General features: G+C 51.3%; 1 protein-coding gene and 1 long non-coding RNA gene across 2 annotated transcripts in view; one reads left to right on the top strand and one right to left on the bottom strand.

Moving 5' to 3' along the window:
* Positions 1-861: 861 nt before the first annotated feature.
* Positions 862-21,105, bottom strand: part of LOC143696088 (uncharacterized) — a 392,325-nt gene continuing 372,081 nt past the window's right edge. Inside the window, exon 9 of the mRNA XM_077191296.1 lies at positions 862-1,759. Within this exon, the coding sequence (XP_077047411.1) occupies positions 1,077-1,759 (683 nt within the window). The 3' untranslated portion in view covers positions 862-1,076. The remainder of the gene's footprint in view (positions 1,760-21,105) is intronic.
* LOC143696107 (uncharacterized) lies at positions 14,661-17,868 on the top strand. The gene is made up of 2 exons (XR_013185515.1): positions 14,661-15,228; positions 17,577-17,868. It is a non-coding gene; the product is annotated as an uncharacterized LOC143696107 (long non-coding RNA).

The following is a 21,105-nucleotide window of genomic DNA, read 5'->3' as shown; positions in this document are numbered from 1 at the left end:
AATGTTCCTGCCCTTGAACTTCCTTCCTATCCCCTCAACAAATTGCAATAAAACTATAAACAAAGAAATAATAATTGAAATTAAATAAATTATAATAAAAATTAAATATAAAAATCTCAACTCTTCTTTACAATGATTCAACTCCAACAATGACTCAACTCCAACCAACAATAACTATTACTATAATATTACCAATGCATATAAATAAACAAATTATATATCAGGAAATACCTTTTGAAAATTTTAACTCGATGACTAATGTACTTTAGATAAAATTATCTAAAGAAACTACCATGCAATCTAACACATATTAGTTAAACAATTCATATTACAAATATACTAAACACAAAACCAAACACCAGTACAATTTCTCAGACATTTCAACCAAACAATTAAACTGTAATAACATCCTTAAGTACTCTTGAAAAATTAAAATTATTTTTAAAACATTAATTGTGTGCAGGTGGTTTTATTTCAATATTGGGTTTTGGATTGTTTGGGTTAGATGATTTAAAAATGGGATTTTTATAGGAATTGAATCAGCTGAGAAGGTGGCACTCTGCAAACAGAACTGACTGAAAATGAACGGGAGAGAAATCAGTAACTCTGAAAGTTTTATTTGCTATCAAATACATCCCACACACCCAGCCCCACACAATCCCCATCCCACTGCTCCAAATTGAGATCCCACTTCTCCCAATCTCCTTCCAACTCCATCTCAACTTGACAGCTGTAGAATGGAGTGAGTTTGGCCTGGGATTGAGTTTTTTGAGGAAGGAACAAGCAATCTGAGGTGGAATTGAGCCCTTTCGGGTTAAAATTCAGTTATTTTCAGTGGAATTAGAGTGGTTTTGAGGTGACTGTTCCATCCCTCCGGACTTTTGGAGGACAGAGAGATGGAGAAGAGAAAAAAATTCAGGCCAAACCAAAGGAGAAGCAGCCAGGCGTGTTCCCAACATGGATCACAGGGAATGTGAGTGACCAGGGCTGTGACCAAAGTGCCTCCTCCAGTGGGGGATGGAGCTGCAGCAGCGCACGAAGCTCTTCCCGCACTCGGGGCACTCGCAGGGCTTCCCTTACCGGTGCCTCCGTTGGTGTCGGGTCAAGTGAGAGCTGCTGGAGAAGCTCTTCCCACACTGGGGACACTCGTAGGGCCTCTCCCCAGTGTGGATGCGCCGGTGGGTGACGAGGGTGGAGTTGAGCTTGAATCCCTTCCCGCAGTCGGGGCATTGGAAGGGCCTCTCCTCTGTGTGAATCCGATAGTGCTGGAGGAGATTGGAGCTGGTCAGAAACCTCTTCCTGCATTTATCACACTCGTAGGGCCTCTCCCCAGTGTGGATGCGCCGATGGGTGACGAGGGTGGAGTTGCGCTTGAATCCCTTCCTGCAGTCGGGGCATTGGAAGGGCCTCTCCTCTGTGTGACTCTGATAGTGCTGGAAGAGACTGGAGCTGGTCTGAAACCTCTTCGCACACTTGGAGCACTCATAGGGCCTCTCCCCAGTGTGGGTCCTCTGGTGGCTGATCAGGCTGGAGCTGCAGCTGAAGCTCTTCCCACACTCCCCACACTCATAGGGCTGTTCCCCAGTGTGGATCCTCTGGTGCTTGATCAGGCTGGAGCTCTGGCTGAAGCTCTTCCCACACTCACCACACTCGTAGGGCCGTTCCCCAATGTGGATCCTCTGTTGCCTGATCAGCTCGGAGTTCCTCCTGAAGCTCTTCCCACATTCCTCGCACGTGTGGGGCTTCTCCCCATCATGGAGCTGCTCATGGAGCACCAGCTCCGAGCTCTGCCTCCATCTCCGGCCGCCTTCCCGGCTCAGGCTGGCTCTTTCCCCCTCACATCCCCGCCATCTGCGTTTGCAGCCCCTCCTCGTGCGGCATCTCCGGGCCTTTTCCTCCCCGTTGGCTTCCTGCGCCGTGGAGCCGCTCAAAACGGCCTCTGCCACCAGGTTCTGCCGCGGGCATTTGTCCTCCCTGCTCTCCATGCTCAGCTCCTGCTCTGGGCGAGGAAGGACAAGGACAGCATGGGATTTGCCTCCGTGCCACAGGCAAGGGCAACGAGATCCCCCCAGGCCGTCTCTGGGGAGGCACTGCCCTCTCTTGGCTCTCCCCATTTCGGGATGCCGGGGCTCTTTGGGCTCCCGGGCTCCCTTCTCCCCTCATTCTCTGCTCTGCAGCGGCTCCAAGGAGTCCCCCCTGCCCCTCTCCAGGCTCTTGAGGCTCCCGCCAATGGCGGCGCTCCCCCCTCTCTGGCCTCCCCACTTTGGCCTCCTGGGGGACACAGGGCTCTGCTCCTCCAGGCTGCCTCTGCCGGCAGCCGCCACCGCCACCCCCCGATGTCCCCCCGAGGGGCCTTTTCCGCTCAGCCTTGGACTTCTTCATTCTCCAAACATCCCCCTAAAAACCCAACCCAGGGACCCCCCTGGGATATCCGGGCCGGGCTCCCCCTCCCCGCTCACCGGAGCCATGGGGGGGGGGGGCGATGATCCCACAGGTGGGGGCTGCGAATTCAGGCAGGGATCGAGACCGCGTGGCTCCCGCAGCTCAGCCTGGATCCGCCCTGGTCCCTCCTCTTCCTCTTCCTCCCGCTCCTCCTCTGTCTCATCTCCGCCTCCTTCTCCTCCTGCCCTCTAACCCCGCCTCCTTCACTGCTCTTTCTCCTCCCGCTCCTCCTCTTCCATCCCCCCTCCTCCTCCTCCCCTGTCTTATCCCCACCTCCTGCTCCTCTTCCATCCCGCCCCTTCCATTCCTTCTCCCCCTCCTCCCCCCTTACCCGCCTCCTCCTCCCCCTCCATCCCTGCCCTTCCCTCCCTCCTCCTCCTCCCCCAGCAGCAGCCACACCCTCGGTGCCCCGTTCCCGCAGCCCTCGCAGCCCGCGGCAGCAGCGGCCATGGAGCCGGGCCAGGTCGGCATGGGCAGCGCGGGGCTCTCGGCTGCTCCCAGCCGCTGCGGGCGGGGGGAACCCGGCCCGGGCCAAAGGAGAGGCAAATTGGGCAAACTGGGGGCAGATCACAAAGCTAAGGATGCAGCAGAAAATGGAGCTGAAAGAGTTATGTTAATATTCACTCCAAACGACGAAAAACTGGAAATTCCAAAGTTTAGGGAAGCCGAGAAAAAAGAATTAAACAAGATAGGATATGAACAAGATAAATCAGGGAAATAGAAACTTCTACATGGAAGACAATTACTTAATAAAATGTGCTTACTAGGAAAAGATTAGAAGACGTGCATCAGAAACCCCACTGGCGTACTCAAGCTTTGTGTGATCATTTTTAAAGGAATTTTGGGTGCACTGGGATTTTTGGTGTAGCAAAGCAAGTAACTGAAAGATGCTTAATTTGCCAAAGGATAAATAAAAAGGTGATGAGAAAAACAACATTAGGAGGTCATGAGTTAGCTCGTCGACCATTTCAAAATATCCAAGCATTGGATTTGTTAGGTTCTGGATTTATTTGGAAAAAAACCCATTTAATCTAGAAGAAAGAGAATATGCCATATGTTAGACAGGAGATTTTAGGAGAATAAAAAACTTTGAAGTATCAGAAACACCCGAGGAAAAAACCAAGAAAATAAAAAGGGGAAATGAAAGGGAGGGGAACAAGAGGAAAAGTCAGAAAGAGAGTGGGATCCTCTGCAGCTCTTGCCCCCTGCGTTGGCGGCCGAGGCGCCTGTCCCGGGTCCCGGCTCGCTGCCCGCCTCAGCTCCGCCTGCCCCGGTTTCCATCCCAGGTGCGGGCTCACTGCCCAGGGCAGCTCCACCTGCCCCGGCGCTGGCGGTGAATTTGTGTGCCCTGGCCCCACTGCCCGGCCCGCGGCCGCTCTGCCGGCCATGCTGGGCAAGATGGGGTTGCTCTGTCCTGCCGCGTGGGCCGAGGTCACCGCGCCGACCGCACCGAGGGCGGGTCCCAGCCATCCCATCCCCGGCTGCCCTGCCCGTGCCAGCTGCGCTGGGCAGCGCCGCTGCTGCTGCCGGGGTCTCCCACCTGCCTTTTCTCTGCCGGGAGCTGCCGGATCAGCCGCCAGAAGCCATGTGGGGGCTGCCCACGCTCCGGCTCGGCCTCCGCGGGAAGATCCCCCTCTGGCGATTCCGGCAGCAGACCCTGCCCACACTCCCACCGAGCCTCGGCGGGATATCCTCCCCTGACCCCTCCTGCTCTGAGTTACGTCCCCTTGGTAACCACAGCTCCTGCTGTTCAGGGAAACGCCCTCTCTCTAAAGGAAGCACCTTATCGAAACACTAGGAGCTCAGTTAAAAGGCAGCCCTCTCCAAATTCTTTCCCAAAACACGGGAGAAAGGCTACAGAAGGTAAAAAAGTGAAAGAGTTAGATGAAGGGATTGCTCTGTTGCCGTTAAGAGAGGTTCCCATGGCAGGGATGCGCTGCCCCGCCCCGCGGGAGCCACCGGCGCCCCTGCCGGCCGTGCCCGGAACTGCACCCAAGGGGAAAGCGCCGCAGCCGAAAGGCCGGGACCGGCTCCGGGCTCTGTTTGTTGTCACTGCCGGAGCTGTTGATACACACTACTATTATTATATTATACACACTAGTAAAGAACCGTTATTCCTAATCCCATATCTTTGCCTGAGAGCCCCTTGATTTCACTCTTCTAAAAATTAAGAGGGAGGGGGTTTGCATTCTCCATTCCAAGAGAGGCTTTTTCTGCCTTCCCAAGCAGACACCTGTCTTGTAAAGCAAGACAAGCACCCACAGGCACTGAGGGGGGCTGCAGGAGGGGCAGAAGAAGGCCCTGCAGCACTTGGGCACAAAGGCCCAGCAGGTGAGTGCAAGAAGGGAGCAGCAAAAGGCCAAGCTGAAGGCAAAGGCCAGGGCAGAGCTCCTACAGCCCCTGAGGGATCAGCCCCAGGGCCCAAGGGGGCCCCGGCACCCAGGGCACGGCTCGGCCACAAGCACCCGGCAGAGGCATTGCCCTCCTCGGCAGGGCACAGCCCACCCAAACAGCCCCTGGCAAGGAATCAGGGCTCCGGCTGCAGGGCACAAGGACACTGCAAGCACAGACAGCAGCACCCTCAGGACCAGCAAGTCCAGCCCGTGATGGACATGGATTGGCAGGGCTGGCACAGCTCCCATCACACCAGGGACCCTCCACACTGGAGCCCTTGAGAACATTCAGGTGGGTCTGCATTGAGAGGAGGCATTTCCTGATGGACACAGGGGCCTCTCAATCTGCTCTGAATCTTAGACCTAAAGGGGAAAATAGTACAGGAATATTTTAATTTTTAAGGGAATGAGTAGGAAAGATGAGCAGGTATGATTTGTTCAACCACTATTAGAAGCTGTGGGGGATAGGTTTGAAATAAATGAATTTCTTTTTCTTCTTCCTGTGATTGTAATTAACTAGGAAGGAATTTGAGAGCTGGATTTTAATACTGTAAAAAGGGATACAGAGGCTAGTTCTGTTGTACCTCTGTGTCAAAAGTCTGACAAGGCCTATGCTGAAGTGAACCCAGAAGTGTGGGCAGCCCCAGGGAAGTACAGAAAATTAGATATGGAGCCTCTACAAATTAAAGCAACCTGGACAAGCACTACCCTGTTCCAAGAGAGGGAAGGAAGGGCTCACAGCCTGGTATTGAGTCCCTGTTAAAGGCAGGGCTTTTGGAGCCAAGGATGTCTCCCTACAACACTCCTATCTTGCCAGTCAACCAACTGGATGGATGGACACAAGGAGGAAACACAGAATTTTCAAGTGTTAAAATTAAGATTAACTGAGGCGAGTGGCCTGGGCCTTCCAGACAGGGAAAAAGAATTTGAATTATAGGTGGACGTTAAATAGGGTCTTGCCAAAGGAATTCTTGTGCTAAAATGTTTAACCCAGTGGCCAGAGAGCAGCCTCATTGTCTGCAGAATTGTGCAGCCACAGCTTCCGTGGGAGCAGAGGCCTGAAAACTGATGACAACAGGAGGATCTCCTAGAGTTCAAGTCTGGCATCAAGTTAAAGCTTTGACAACCAAAAGAGCCTCTAAATGGATGAACAGGGCTCGGTGATTACAGTATGAAACTTGTTCAATGGCACAGGAGGATTCAGAACTGAGGACAGGGCAAGGGTTTAACCCAGCCTCCTGTTTGAACAGCCTGGAGAGGGGCTGGCAAGGAACCCAGGACTGCACTCAAGGGACAGAGCTCCCGAGCCAGGCTGGGAGAGATTGATGGGACATTCCCTGGCCTGAGGGAGACAATGTGTTTGTGGATGGCTCTGCAAGGGCAGCAGGAGGGAAAAGAGCTACAAGACAGGCTGTTATTAAGGAAGGGGAATCAGACAAAGCGCAGGTCACCGCCCCATGCTCAGCTCAACCCGCGGAGCTGTGGGTGCTTGTAAGAGCCTGGCACTGAAATGCCCTGAGCAGGAAGGCTTCAAAATCTTCTGGTGACACCATGGCACCTAACAGGGGGGCAAAAGCAATTCTGACTGCTTCAGCAAGCACTGGATCACTTATTAACCTATTGCTAAAACAAATAATTCAAAGATAATGGATTGTGGAAGCAATAGATTCAGATGGGGAACTCATTTTACAGGAAAGACCCTTCAGGGGGTTATGGCAGCTTTAGGAATACAATGGGACCTCCATAACCCCCCTGGCAAGCCCAGAGCTCGGGTTGGGTAGAAAGAATGAATGGGGAAATAAAGAAACACCTTTGGAAGCCAGAGATAGAAACCAAGATGCCATGGGTACAGCTTTTGCCATTGGCCTTGGCAAGAAAAAGAGCCAGACCCAAGGCAGATATTCAATTATCTCCCTTGGAATTCATGTCTGGAATTCCTTACCTGGGCAATTCTCCACCTAGTGCAGGGTGGAAATAAGGGATGTAAATGTAAGGCAGGCTGTAGCCAGGATCCTGTCTCCTGTGGAATCTCTCCCCCAGGAAGCTGGGCTGGCACAGAGCCTGCCCTGGCACTTTGCTGTTGCCAACACCCAGCCAGGCCATCGGCTCCTGCCTAAGGAGTGCAAAGCAGCACCACTGGTGGCCAAGGGGCCCACGCCAAGTGTCCCTGAGGCCAGAAACAGCCGCCAGCACAGCTGAGCACGGGGGGACCCCTCAGCCTGGCCTCAGGGGCTCTGAAGCCCCGGAGATTTGCACTTCCCGCCTGCAGCAGGACCATGGGAGCCCCACTGAGCCTGCCCTGAAGGCAACGCAGCAGCAGCCAGGGCTCCACAGCGGGCCAAGCCCCTGGGCCTGCCCACAGATCCTCTGCTCAAACCCTCGGGAATCCTGGCCACCCTCCCCTGGCACCTCCAGCCACTGCGGCCAAGCCTCGCTGCCGCTGCTGCAGCTCCAGCGCTGGCTGGGCCTGCACTGCCACAGCTGCTGGGGAGCACCGCGGCACAATTCCACCCTGGGGCTCACTCACACCCACACTCTGGGCTGACTGCGACTGCACTGCTGCAAAATGTACCCATCCTGCTTCTTTTAAATCTTATTTCTCTGCTCAGAAAGGTTTCTCTACTCAAAGGTTTGCCTTTGGGAAAGAAATTTTAAAGGTTTTATTTAAGGGGTTCCCAGTCTGTTCGGATGTTAAACTCATCTCCACCACTCAATGGAGACGAGTTTAACATCCGAACAGACTGGGAATAGCCCAAAAGACACCCACAGAGATAACGACCAGCAACAAAACATCAACGCCCCGCAGCAAACAGCAACCAACAGCTACCCCAGACACTGCCCCCGCACAGCTGGAGACACCTGGTCTGGAAAAGGCTGAGAAGGAAATCCAGGAGTGTGGACGGAATTCACAGCAGAGGGGAAGAAATCCGAGTCTAATAGGAAACCAAACACTAAAAACTTACACGACTTGGAAGCAATGAACATTAAAGCAGTGGATTTAGATTGGTTCAGACTACGTAAAGTTTAGGAAAAATCGAGTAAAACTGACATGTCATGGAATGATGTTTTCTGCACAGCCGGGCTATGTGTGGATGAAAGTATTTCTGTTGCACATCCTGGCCAGAACCAAGTAATGCCTTGACTCTCTCACACTAAAGAGATTCTTGGAGAGTTTTTGTTTTCCCTACAGTTTCAGTGATAAGATTACAACATGAGAAACATTTTTTATAATAATCCTACTTTATATTGTCAGGTAGGTTTGGGACAGAAGGGTGAGAATCAATTTTTGATCTGGGTTTTTCCATGTTCGCCTTTATGTTGCATTTTGCAAAATTGAAGAGCTTTAACTGTGATACTTTTAACTCTTAAATAGTTAATACTTTTTTTTAAAAAAGCAGGGTGAAGCTGCAAAGGGAAACAGCAAATGGAGAATGTTGGGAAAACTTTCCTATAAATAAATGGGGGGGAATTGAGATGAGGGACTACATTTTGTTCGTCATGAAAAAGAGACCAGTGTGTTACAAGAGTTGTCTGCTGACTATTTCTGTACTACTTCATGAGATATGAGCCACAAGGATACCAGGGAAGGGGTTGCAGGAGCCCACACATAGTCCCACCCAGCAAATGGTACAAACAGATAACTCACAGAAATAACAACCAGGGAAAGGCTGGGGAAAGGGCAGGGGCAGATTAACACCCAGCAGGGAAACCTTTCCCGCTGACAAATGGTACAAGCAGATAACTCACAGAGATAACGACCAGGGAAAAGCTGGGGAAGGGGCAGGGGCAGATAAACAGTCTGCAAGGCAGGACATTTGCTTGCTTAAGCTTGATAGGGCACAGTTTGCAAGGCAGGACATTTGCTTGCTTAAGCTTGATAGGGCACATATTGCGTTAATCATAAGATTTTGGTAATTTTCCACAGAGAAGTCACCAAATAAGGACATAGGGTGAAGAAGACACAGCTGAGGAAGACTCCGCAGCCTTTATCACCGACCACCAGGAGACAGAAGGATGACCCCCTAGCAACAACCAGCGCAGGCGCAGAGAACTCTGAGATAACATGGACTCCTGAAGGATGGAGAGGATAAAAGGACTGAATCAGAAACTAGTTGGGGCGGCAGTAGTGGAGCGGAGACTCCCCTGTCGCCCAGCGCTGAGCCTTTGCTTACGTAGTATAACTGCTTCAATAATTAATAAATTCTTTGATTGGAAATTACTCGTTTTGAGTCAATTTTATAACAGTTTGGTGCCGTGACTCAGATGAGAGTTTGGATCGGGTAAGATCTACCCAGAGTGGGGGGCGCCTCATCCAGTGCTTTCCGGGTGGCCCCTCTGGGAGAACCTCCGCCACTCTCACCGACGACCCTAAAATATATACTAGTAAGCAAACGGGACAAATTATACCGGTGAACCCCTTAATAATCTGTGCACGGAGTCCGGACGAAGACGCAGGACGCGTAAGTATAAAAGGGAATCCGTTCGGGCGGGGTTGGGATCCCGGAGTGTGGCGGTGGACAAGTGTGAATGAGAGGAGGGCCGGCAGCCGGACTCTCCAAGTGAGTGCGGACCCTTGAGTAGTGCGGTTCCCGTAGACCCACGAGGGCTCGGGCCACGAAAAAGGGGAAGTGAAAGGAATTTGAGAGTGAAAGAAGGCACTCCGGACGAATGGGGCAGGGGAAAAGCAAGACCCCAACCCAAGTCAAACTCCCCCCCATTCCAAGGGACAGTCCCCTAGGATTTATGCTTAGTAATTGGAAGCATTACCCGGGGACCGAGACTAAGGATAGGGCCAGAATGATACATTATTGCATGGAAGTATGGGGTGGGAAAGAGATTTCCAAAAAATTTTTTGGCCCGTGTTTGGATCATCTGAAGACTGGGTTCGACAGGACTTGAACCTATGGGTAAATTCTAAAGAGCCCTTCTCTCAAGAGGAGAGTGATTATGCCAAAATATGGGTAGCAAGACCCGAAGTGTATGTTTTCCAATTAAGAGAAGGGAAAGGGGATCCGGACAAAAAGGGGAAGAGGGACAATCATTTGGGCGACTTAATTATAGCACCGCCCCCATATGTCCCACCGCCAGCACCCAATGCCCCACCACCTCCACAACCACCTGCACCGAACAATGATGAAGAGGGTAACCAAGGGGAGGTTAACCAAACCAGTTACCAAGGCCCGATTACAAGGAGCCGCAGTAGGGTTGAGACGGGGTTATTCCCTCTACGGGAGATGCCCATGGGTGGACCACAGGCGGGTATAGGATTTATTACTGTCCCCTTGAGTTTGGCAGATGTACGAGACTTTAAGAAGGACATGGGACATTTATTAGAGGACCCTTTTGGGGTAGCCGAGAGGGTCGACCAGTTCTTAGGACCAAACATCTATACCTGGGAAGAAATGCAGTCCATTTTGGGCATTCTGTTCTCTACTGAAGAACGGAATATGATAAGAAGGGAAGGAATGTGTATTTGGGACACGCAGCATGTCCAAGGCCCGGCTGCGGACGCTAAATGGCTCCTACAGAACTCCCATTGGGACCACCAAAATGCGGCACATAGAACACATATGCAGGATTTAAGGACCATAATTATTCAGGGGATTAGGGACTCAGTCCTGAGGGGGCAAAATATAGATCGGGCATTCAACGATAGGCAAAAGAAGGACGAGTCGCCTACGGAATGGCTCGAGAGATTACGGCGGAACTTATGATTGTACTCCGGAATGGACCCCGATAGCCAAACTTCACAGTCAATGCTGAAAGTCCATTTCGTTTTAAAATCGTGGGACAACATAAAGAAGAAAATCCAGAAATTAGAGGACTGGCAGGACAGGGGGCTGGATGAACTGCTTAGGGAGGCACAGAAAGTATATGTCCATAGGGACGACGAAAGAGACCGCAGACAAGTAAGGTTGATGGTCGCAGCAACAGGTGGGGGGAGGTACCAAAGAGAAGGGCGAAAGGGAGGTTCGAGTGAACAAAAAGAGAAAAGTATAGGGGAGTCAGAAGGGGTGAAGGTGTGTTTTTATTGCGGAAAAAAAGGGCATTTTAAGCGAGAATGTAGAGTCCGAATCAGAGACGAGAAGCAGTTCCAAATGGACTAGGGGGGTCAGGGGCTCTATTTGGTGGGGACCCGGAAAAATCATAAAGAGCCCTTGATAAAACTTAAAGTGGGTCCCCACAACCAAGAAATGGAATTCTTGGTAGATACGGGGGCAGAAAGATCCACGGTACAGAACCTACCAAAAGGATGTACCATCTCTAAAGAAACTGCCACTGTCATAGGGGCAAAAGGGGAACCTTTTGAAGTACAAATCATAAAAAATGTGACTATAGAATCAGGATCCAAAATAGGGATGGGAAATCTATTATTGGTACCCGAGTCAGATTATAATCTGCTCGGGCGAGACATGATTATAGAATTAGGGATTAGTATAGGTGTAGATAATAAGGAATTAAAAATTAAATTATGCCCTTTAAGGGTAGAAGATGAAAAGCAAATTAACCCCGAAGTCTGGTACATGCCTGAGAGCGTGGGACAGCTAAAAATCACTCCATTTTCGGTAACTATCAAAAATCCAGATGTCCCTGTCCGAATTAAGCAATACCCATTATCCCCAGAAGGGAGACGAGGATTAAAACCAGAAATAGAAAGGTTGTTGGATAATGGATTGTTAGAACCCTGTATGTCTCCGTTCAATACTCCCATCCTACCAGTTAAAAAGCCAAACGGCACCTATCGATTGGTGCATGATTTAAGGGAAATAAACAAGCGAATGTAGCGCAGTTCCCGGTGGTGGCAAATCCTTATACCCTCTTGACTAAACTGGGGCCTGAGAATTTATGGTACAGTGTTATAGATCTCAAAGATGCCTTTTGGGCATGCCCTTTGGCTAAAGAAAGCCGGGATTATTTTGCATTTGAATGGGAAGACCCCGATACGGGAAGGAGACAACAATTAAGATGGACGGTACTCCCTCAAGGATTCACTGAGTCCCCTAATCTCTTCGGGCAGGCTTTAGAGCAAATTTTACAGGATTACCAAGTGGGGCCAGGGGTTACATTAATCCAATACGTAGATGATCTACTCCTGGCGGGGCAGCAGGAAGAGAATGTACGGAAAGAAAGTATTAAGTTATTGAACTTTTTAGGCTTAAAGGGATTGAAAGTCTCCAAGGCAAAACTACATTTTGTTGAAGAAGAAGTAAAATACCTAGGCCATTATCTAAAGAAAGGAGAGAAGAGAATAGACCCCGAACGAATACAGGCGATTTTAGCATTACCAATTCCAAGAAATAAGAGACAAATCAGGCAAATACTTGGACTAACTGGTTATTGTCGACAATGGATTGAAAACTACAGTAGTAAGGCGACTTTCTTGTATCAGAAACTTACTCAAGAGGGACTCCTAAAATGGGATCAGGAGGACACCGAAAGGCTGCAAGAGCTTAAAGAGAGCCTAATCCATGCCCCGGTATTAAGTTTACCTAATACTAATAGACCCTTCTTTTTGTTCATAAACGTAGACAAGGGGGTCGCATATGGGGTCCTTACTCAAGAATGGGCAGAGAAAAGGAAACCGGTGGCTTATCTATCAAAGATCTTGGACCCAGTAAGCAGAGGATGGCCTACGTGCTTACAAGCAATTGTAGGATGTGCTCTTTTGGTAGAAGAAGCCCGGAAAATTACATTTAATAGCAGCCTGAAAGTGCTGTCCCCCCATAACATACGGGGAGTCTTACAGCAAAAGGCTGAAAAATGGATCTCAGACGCAAGGCTTCTAAAATATGAAGGAATATTAATTGAGGCTCCAAATTTAACTCTAGAAACTACTAATATCCAAAATCCAGCTTCCTTCTTATATGGAGGACCAGAAGAAGCACTAACACATGATTGTATAGTGACTATAGAAGAACGGACAAAAATCAGACCAGATTTGGAAGAAGAAGAATTGGAAAAAGGAGGAAGACTGTTTGTGGATGGATCCTCCAGAGTAGTTGAGGGAAGGAGAAAATCAGGATATGCTATCATAAGGGGACCCAACCTGGAAGTGATAGAATCGGGACCCCTTAGTGGATCCTGGTCCGCCCAAGCATGTGAACTATATGCTGTACTACGAGCCCTGGAATGGTTAACAGGAAAAGATGGGACTATTTTTACGGACTCGAAATATAGCTATGGGGTAGTCCATACATTTGGCAAAATATGGGAGGAAAGAGGACTAATAAATTCACAAGGGAAAGATTTAGTTCACCGTAAATTAATATTAGACGTGCTCAGTGCCCTACGAAAACCCCGAAAAATAGCTATAGTTCACCTGAAAGGTCACCAAAAAGGACTGGATTTGAGAAGTAGGGGAAATAATGCAGCTGACCAGGAGGCTAAACGGGCTGCCCTGAGACTCCTCACTTTGCAGGAAAACATAGAACACTCCCAAACGCCAGAACCTGACCCCGACATCAAGTTTAATAAAGAGGAAGAGAATAAAATACAAAAACTAGGAGCTAAAAGGGATGCACAAGGAGCATGGAAATTAGCAGATGGCAGAGAAATAATACCTAGAGCATTGGCACATAGATTACTGACTAAGATACATCAAAAAACACATTGGGGATCACAGGGACTGGTAGATTATTTTGCTGCAAAGTATGTGAGTGTGGGAATCTGGGACATTGCCAAACAAGTAACCAGAGGATGCCTAATTTACTTACAAGTAAATAGAAAAAATTTGAGAAAATTACCAGAGGGAGGCCGACCGCTAGCGAAAAGGCCTTTCTCCCACATTCAGATAGATTTCACCGAGCTCCCCAAAGTAGGGAGAACCAAATATTTCTTGGTCTTGGTGGACCACCTAACACATTTTGTGGAAGCCTTCCCAACCGTAAGAGAAACAGCCAAAGTAGTTACGAAAATATTGATGGAAGAGATAATCCCGAGATATGGGGTCCCAGAAGTCATTGACTCAGATAGAGGGCCGCATTTTATTTCCCAAGTTACTCAAAACTTAGCAACAGCTCTGGGCATACGGTGGGAACAACATGCCCCCTGGCATCCCCAGAGCTCTGGACGAGTTGAACGAATGAATGGGGAAATAAAAAAGCAATTGACCAAACTGGTAGCAGAAACCAATTTGACCTGGGTTAAATGTATTCCTCTAGCATTGCTAAATATAAGAACAAGACCTAGAGCTGATTTAGGGGTATCACCCTTTGAAATGATGTATGGGATGCCGTATAACCTAGAAAATCCTAACGAACATCCTGTCATTAATGACACATGTACGCAAAAATATTTGGTGGAATTGACAAAGTACAGAAAGGCATTATGGGAAAAAGGTATGTTAGCACAACGGCCTCCTTTAGATTTTATCTTACACCAGGTACAGCCAGGAGATTGGGTGCTCGTGAAAAGCTGGAAAGAAAACCCCTTGACTCCAAGGTGGGAAGGACCGTTCCAAGTACTCCTCACCACAGAGGCAGCCATACGAACCGCTGAAAAAGGATGGACTCATGCTAGTCGCATAAAAGGACCGGTAAAACCCCCTCACAGCTGGGAGGTTTGCAGTCTCCCGGGAGAAACCAAATTAAAGCTGAAACGAACTGATAAATGATTTGGATAATAATCTGGGTTGGAGATAACCATTATCTCCAAACCCACCTAATAGGGAATCGGGAGGCTCTTGGATATTGCAAACTCTTAGAGGACGAGTTGAGAAAGCCCTACTTTAAGTCCCCGAGATTAGAACATAAAGGGCACCCATGGTGGAAGGGGGAAAAAGCACAAAACAAAGATATTAGGTTAAAGTGTAACTGGTTCGATTGTGACTGTCACCCCCTTGTATGCTTTTCCTGTAAATTGTGTCACGAACCTTGGTGGTCTCATTGTCGGAGTGGTAGAACACCTAGGGGAATTTGCACGCCGTGCTATGAGAAAGAGAGGAGACTAACTTCTATCATTCTTAGTAGCAGAGTTGCTACGGGGGAGGTAAAGCTTGGATCTGACGAGTGGTGGGAAACCTTTTCCAAAGGCGTAAATCCTGATCGGTTCTGCTACCACCCTAACGAACCGATCCCCTTTCTCCTGGACATCCTGGAAGTGGTGTGTCGGAAGAAAGCCCCCAATTTGCGGCGTGACCTCTCATTAATAAAAGCTGATAACTGGGCCGCCAGTGCTAAAAAGTGGAAACGGGAGGTTTATCCGGCTCCTGAAGAATACCTCTGCTGCCGAGAAGATGGCAAACCCCGAGGCTCGCAGCAACCGAGTCGTCGGGCGAGGCAGAGAGGTAATAACCAGTGGAGTCCGTCGGAAGCCCCGACCCCCATATGGGATGTCCAGGAAATGTTGGCCGTCCTGCCCCAGGATTGGTAACCCACCACTGGGGAAACCAAAGGTAAAATTCAACCTGAGCTCCGACAATGACAGCCCCAAATTACAAGCCTTAATTCTTTTCTGGTGCATCGTAACAAGTTCAGGGGCAGAAGGGTATTCACATCAACCCTTCAAATGGTCACTGATTAGATGGGAAGACCAGTATGTTCTCCAGACCAAAATCACATCTGGCGCACCCAGCTTTTTATGTACTTTGTGTGATTTAATACCTGTAAATCCATGTTTAAATCAGTTTGGATATTATTTTTGTCCAAGCTCAAACCCGGGAAAAGGGTATTGTAACTATCCAGGACACTTTTACTGTGCTTATTGGGACTGTGTATCAGTAAGCTCCTTTGGGGGGAACGAGGACGGGTTTATCAGAACTGGATGGGGTCCATACGGGTGTACACAGCCCACTTCCACATATACCCAGAAAGAAGGAGGGTTAGATGGAACATGCAATATGATTTACATTAATGTGACAAAACCACATGACCAAGTCTGGTTATTAGGGAAAATGTGGGGAGCCCGATTATGGGAACCAGGGACAGACAGAGGGGGGCACTTTATAATCCAAAAGACAACCGTGCCACACGACCCTGAACCAATTGGACCAAACCAGGCGATAGCTGGAGAACTAACGCTAGGAGAAAATAATGGAAATGAATCAGAAACAGCCCCAACCACTAGTCTTCCAGAAATGTATAAGCAAAACTTTACTAATTCGACCCGAGGACCTGAAAACCCGGGAGAAGGGGACTTGTGGAAAATATTACAGGCCACTTTCCTAGTCCTGAATGAGACCCATCCAAATCTAACTGAGGAATGTTGGCTGTGTTACACCGTAAACCCCCCGTTCTATGAAGCCATAGGGGTAACGGCAAAAAGCAGACGAGTAAATGGGACCAACCCAGCTAGGTGCCTATGGAAAAAAGAAGGAGAAGAATCGAGAGGGATAACCTTGGCAAGGGTAACGGGGAGAGGAAGATGTATAGGACGAGTACCAGTGGAAAAACGACATCTATGTCAGGTTATGGGGAATTTGAGTGACCCTAAGAAACCTGCCAGCTGGATACTGCCAGCAGCAAATACTAAATGGGTCTGTAACACTCTCGGAGTCACCCCATGTATAAATATAGACCGATTTAATGAATCCAGTGACTTTTGTATTCAAGTATTGATAGTACCCAGAGTCCTTTACCACCCCGTAGAGTACGTTTATGAACAATATCAAAATATAGGACCCCACATAGTGAAACGGGAAATATTCACAACCTTCACTGTAGCAATGTTACTAGGAATAGCTGCAGCCGGGACAGGAAGAGGAATAGCCTCACTCATACAGCAACACCGAGGATTCCAAGAACTAAGAGCCTCTGTAGATGAAGACCTCAGGAGGATCGAAACCTCCATCAAAGACCTCACAGAAACATTAGATTCCCTAGCAGAGGTAGCCTTACAAAATCGAAGGGAGTTAAATCTATTATTCCTGCAACAAGGAGGACTATGTGCTGCTTTAAGAGAAGAATGCTGCACATATGTAAACAAGAGCGGAATTATACGGGACTCAATGGCAAAACTAAGGGAGGGGCTAGAAAGAAGACAAAGAGAAAGGGAAAAACACCAAAGCTGGTATGAATCTTGGTTTAACTATTCTCCTTGGCTTACAACTTTATTATCAACGATAGCGGGTCCACTACTTCTCTTACTATTGGGACTCACGTTTGGCCCTTGTATTTTTAATAAATTGATTAGCATTGTAAAAGGCAGATTAGAAGCTGCTCACCTTATGCTCACACGAGCAAAATACGAAACCTTGAAGATGGATGATCCAGAAGAATCTCTGGAGCTCAGCAAAAGGGAATTAGAGCGTTTTGACGAACAAAATTGAGTATCAAAACAAAGGGGGGATTGAGATGAGGGACTACATTTTGTTCGTCATGAAAAAGAGACCAGTGTGTTACAAGAGTTGTCTGCTGACTATTTCTGTACTACTTCATGAGATATGAGCCACAAGGATACCAGGGAAGGGGTTGCAGGAGCCCACACATAGTCCCACACAGCAAATGGTACAAACAGATAACTCACAGAAATAACGACCAGGGAAAGGCTGGGGAAAGGGCAGGGGCAGATAAACACCCAGCAGGGAAACCTTTCCCGCTGACAAATGGTACAAGCAGATAACTCACAGAGATAATGACCAGGGAAAAGCTGGGGAAGGGGCAGGGGCAGATAAACAGTCTGCAAGGCAGGATATTTGCTTGCTTAAGCTTGATAGGGCACAGTTTGCAAGGCAGGACATTTGCTTCCTTAAGCTTGATAGGGCACATATTGCGTTAATCATAAGATTTTGGTAATTTTCCACAGAGAAGTCACCAAATAAGGACATAGGGTGAAGAAGACGCGGCTGAGGAAGACTCCGCAGCCTTTATCACCGACCACCAGGAGACAGAAGGATGACCCCCTAGCAACAACCAGCGCAGGCGCAGAGAACTCCGAGATAACATGGACTCCTGAAGGATGGAGAGGATAAAAGGACTGAATCAGAAACTAGTTGGGGCGGCAGTAGGTGGAGCGGAGACTCCCCTGTCGCCCAGCGCTGAGCCTTTGCTTACGTAGTATAACTGCTTCCATAATTAATAAATTCTTTGATTGGAAATTACTCGTTTTGAGTCAATTTTATAACAATGGGGTGTCCAGGGGGTCCCTGTGCCCAGGAAAGGGGGTGCACGGGCCCCGGTGTTGAGGAAGGTGGTGGGTGGGGGCTGTGGAAGGCAGGAGTGGGGGTCCAGGGGGTGCTGGGGTCAAGGAAAAGCGGGGGCTGGGGTGTCTGAGAGGGGGAGGGCCGGGAAAGGGGGTGCGGGGGGGCATTGGTGCTGCATGAGGGGGTGCAGGAGGGTCCCCGTGCTGGATAAGGGGGTGCAGGGGGGGGGGTCCCTGTGCCTGAGAACGGAGGGTTTGGGAGGGTTCCAGTCTCAGATATGGGGGTGCACGGGGGTCCTGGTGCAGTGGAATGGGGGCTCAGGGGGTCCTGGTGCTGTATAAGGGGATGCAGTGGGGTCCCGGTGCCCAGGAATGGGGGGTTCAGGGGTGCCGGTGCCAGATAATGGCCTGGCTGGGATCTGGTGTTGGGAAAAGGGGTGCAGGGGGTCCCAGGGCCAGATAACGGGATGCACTGGGGTCCCGGTGCCCAGGAATGGGGTTCCAGGGGGTTCCATTCCCGAGTTCCGGGGTTCAAGGGGTCCTGGTGCCTGAAAATTGAGGTTCAGGGGGTCCTGGTGCCGGATAAGGGGATGTAGTGGATCCCGGTGCCCAGAAATTGGGGTTCAGGGCGGTTTCCCTGCCCGGGAATGGGGGCTCAGGGGGTTCCAGGCTGCAGATAAGGGGATGCAGGGGTTATCGGGGCTGAGGAAGGGGGTACAGGGGGGGTCCCAGTGCCCCAAAATGAACGTTCAAGGGGGGTCTCTTGACCCCCTGGAACCCCAGGGGACCCTCCGGGATCCCCTGGAACCCCTTCCAGGAAGCGCCGGGAATGAAGAACTGGGGGGACGCCGAAATTTGGGAGATCTGGGGGTCCAAAAGCCGAGGAAAAGGGCGGGTCTGGGGTCTGGGAAGGACGAGGTGGCCGGGAATGGGCGTGCAGGGCGTCCCAGAGCACTGACGGGGATGCGGGAGGATCCTAGGCCCGGATTAGGGGGGGCAGGGGGGTCCCAGTGCCCAAAAATTGGGGTTCAGGGGGTTCCCGTGCCGGGGAATGCGGGTTCGGGGGGAGTTTCCTTCCAGGAATTCGGGATTCAAGGGGGTCCCGGTGGCCGGGAATTGCGGTTCCGGGGGCGTTGGTGACCAGAAATGGGGATTCAGGGGAGTCCTGGGGCCACATGAGGGGGTACAGGGCGGTGCCAATGCTGGGCAAGGGGGTACAGGGGGGTCCCTGTGCCCAGAAATGGGCGCTCAAGGGGGTCCGCGTGCTTCAGGGGGGTCCCGGTGCTGAAAAAGGGTGCTGAGGGGGTCACAGGACCGAAAATGGGGGTTCAGGGGAGTCCCGGTACCCGGGAATGGAGGTTTAGGGAGTTCCCGGTGCCCAGGAATTGCGGTTCAGGGGGGTCCCGGTGAACAGAAATGGGGGTTCAGGGGATCTCGGTGCCAGATGAGGGGGTACAGGGGGGTCCCGGTGCTGGGGAAGTGGAGTGAGGGGGGGTGGCATGACCCAAAATGGGGGTTCAGGAGGGTTCCCCTGCCCGGGAATGGAAGATCAAGGGGGTCCCGGTACCCGGGAATTGCGGTTCAGGGGGGTCCCGGTTTCGGGGGGTCCCACTCACCTTTGGTCGCGGCCCCCGGGTCCCCCAGGAGCCCCAGGAGCCCCCGGAGCACCCCCAGCCCCAGCGCTGGGGCCATCGCAGCCGTCCCCGATCGCGGCTGCAGAGACGCGAAAGCCAAAGTGCCCGAGGGAGCGCGGGGGGAGGGGGAAAGGGCGAATTCCAGGGAATTCACCTGGATCCCCCCTGGCACCCCTCTGGATCCCTCGGGGATCCGTCTGGGACCCTCCAGGGCCGCGCCCTGCGGGACCCCCGGGCCGGGCTCTGCTGAACTCCCGGCCCTGCGCTCAAACTCTGCCCGGACCCCGCTGGGCTCGGCCCAAAGCCGGGCAAGCAGCGGGAGCAGCGGAGCCAATTTTTGCTGCGGGTGCGGGTCCCACCCCCGGCGGAGCAGGGCTGGGCGCTGGGACCCGATCCCTGATTCCCAATCTCCTTCTCTCTCGCTCTCTCTGCTGTTCTCTCCCTTTCCTTTGGGGGATCATAAATCCCAGAGCGGCCGCAGAGCCCCGTGCCCAGGCCGGGTTTCCCAGCAAAGGGAGGCTGGGGCTGAGGTGCCCCGGGCTGGCCGGGAATGGGGGCCCGGGGCTCCCTGGGCTCACGGAAATGGGGGATCCAGGGGCTGGGAGAGGAGGATACCCGGGAAAGGGGGTGCAGGGGGGTGTTGGTGCACGATAAGGGGGTGCAGGGGGGGGTCCCAGTGCCCGGGAATGGGGTTGGGAGGGGGGGTGGGCAGCAGCTGCTGGAGAGAGACTGGGACAGACTGGAATGGACTGGGACAGACTGGGAAAAGAACCCACTGGGAGCAGAACTGAGGCAGCAGAGATCATACTGGGATATACTGGGACCACACTGAGGGCTACTGGGAACATGCAGGGGACAATTGAGATTGGACTGGGAGGGACTGGGAATGGTTTGGATCATCCTGGGACTGACTGGAATCATACTGGGAGTGATCAGATCTGTAGTAGGGGTGAAGAAGAGAAACTGGAATAATGCAGGGAGCAACTGGGATCATACTGGGAGCAGCTGCCCCATGCTGGGGTCATACTGGGATCATACTGGGACTGATGGGGTGACACTTGGAGTGACTGGCATAGTACTGGGAGTGTCTGGGAGTAACTGGGATCAAACTGGAGGTGACTGGACTTATACTGGCAGCAACTGGGACCACAGCGGGGGCAAATGGCATCGGGTAAGGTGTGACCGGGCTCATACTGGAAGTGCCTGGGGCCACACTGGGCTCTTACTGAGAGGGACTGAGAGTGAAAGGAACCATACAGGGCATGACTGGGAGCCGCTGGGACCGTGTCGGAGGCAACTGGGATCCTACCGGGAGTGATTTGGACCATACTGGGAGCGAGCGGGAGCCACCGGTGAGGCGGCGGCGGAGCTGGGAGGCGGCCGCAGCGCAGGTGGGAGCCGCGCTGGGTTGTGCGGGGGCTCGGGGCTCGCTGCGGGCCTCGGGGGCGGCAGGGGGCTCAGGCGGGTTCCTTGTGCCGTGTCCGGCCCGTGGTGCCGCTGCCGTGAGGGCGCTGCGGGAGCGGCTGCCCGCGGTCTCCTTGCGGCCGCTGCCTCGGCAG

Source organism: Agelaius phoeniceus, chromosome 28 (assembly GCF_051311805.1).
Source record: "Agelaius phoeniceus isolate bAgePho1 chromosome 28, bAgePho1.hap1, whole genome shotgun sequence".
NCBI lineage: Eukaryota > Metazoa > Chordata > Aves > Passeriformes > Icteridae > Agelaius > Agelaius phoeniceus.
The sequence above is the reverse complement of the archived record's forward strand: the minus strand, read 5'-3'. Positions and strand labels throughout refer to the sequence as shown.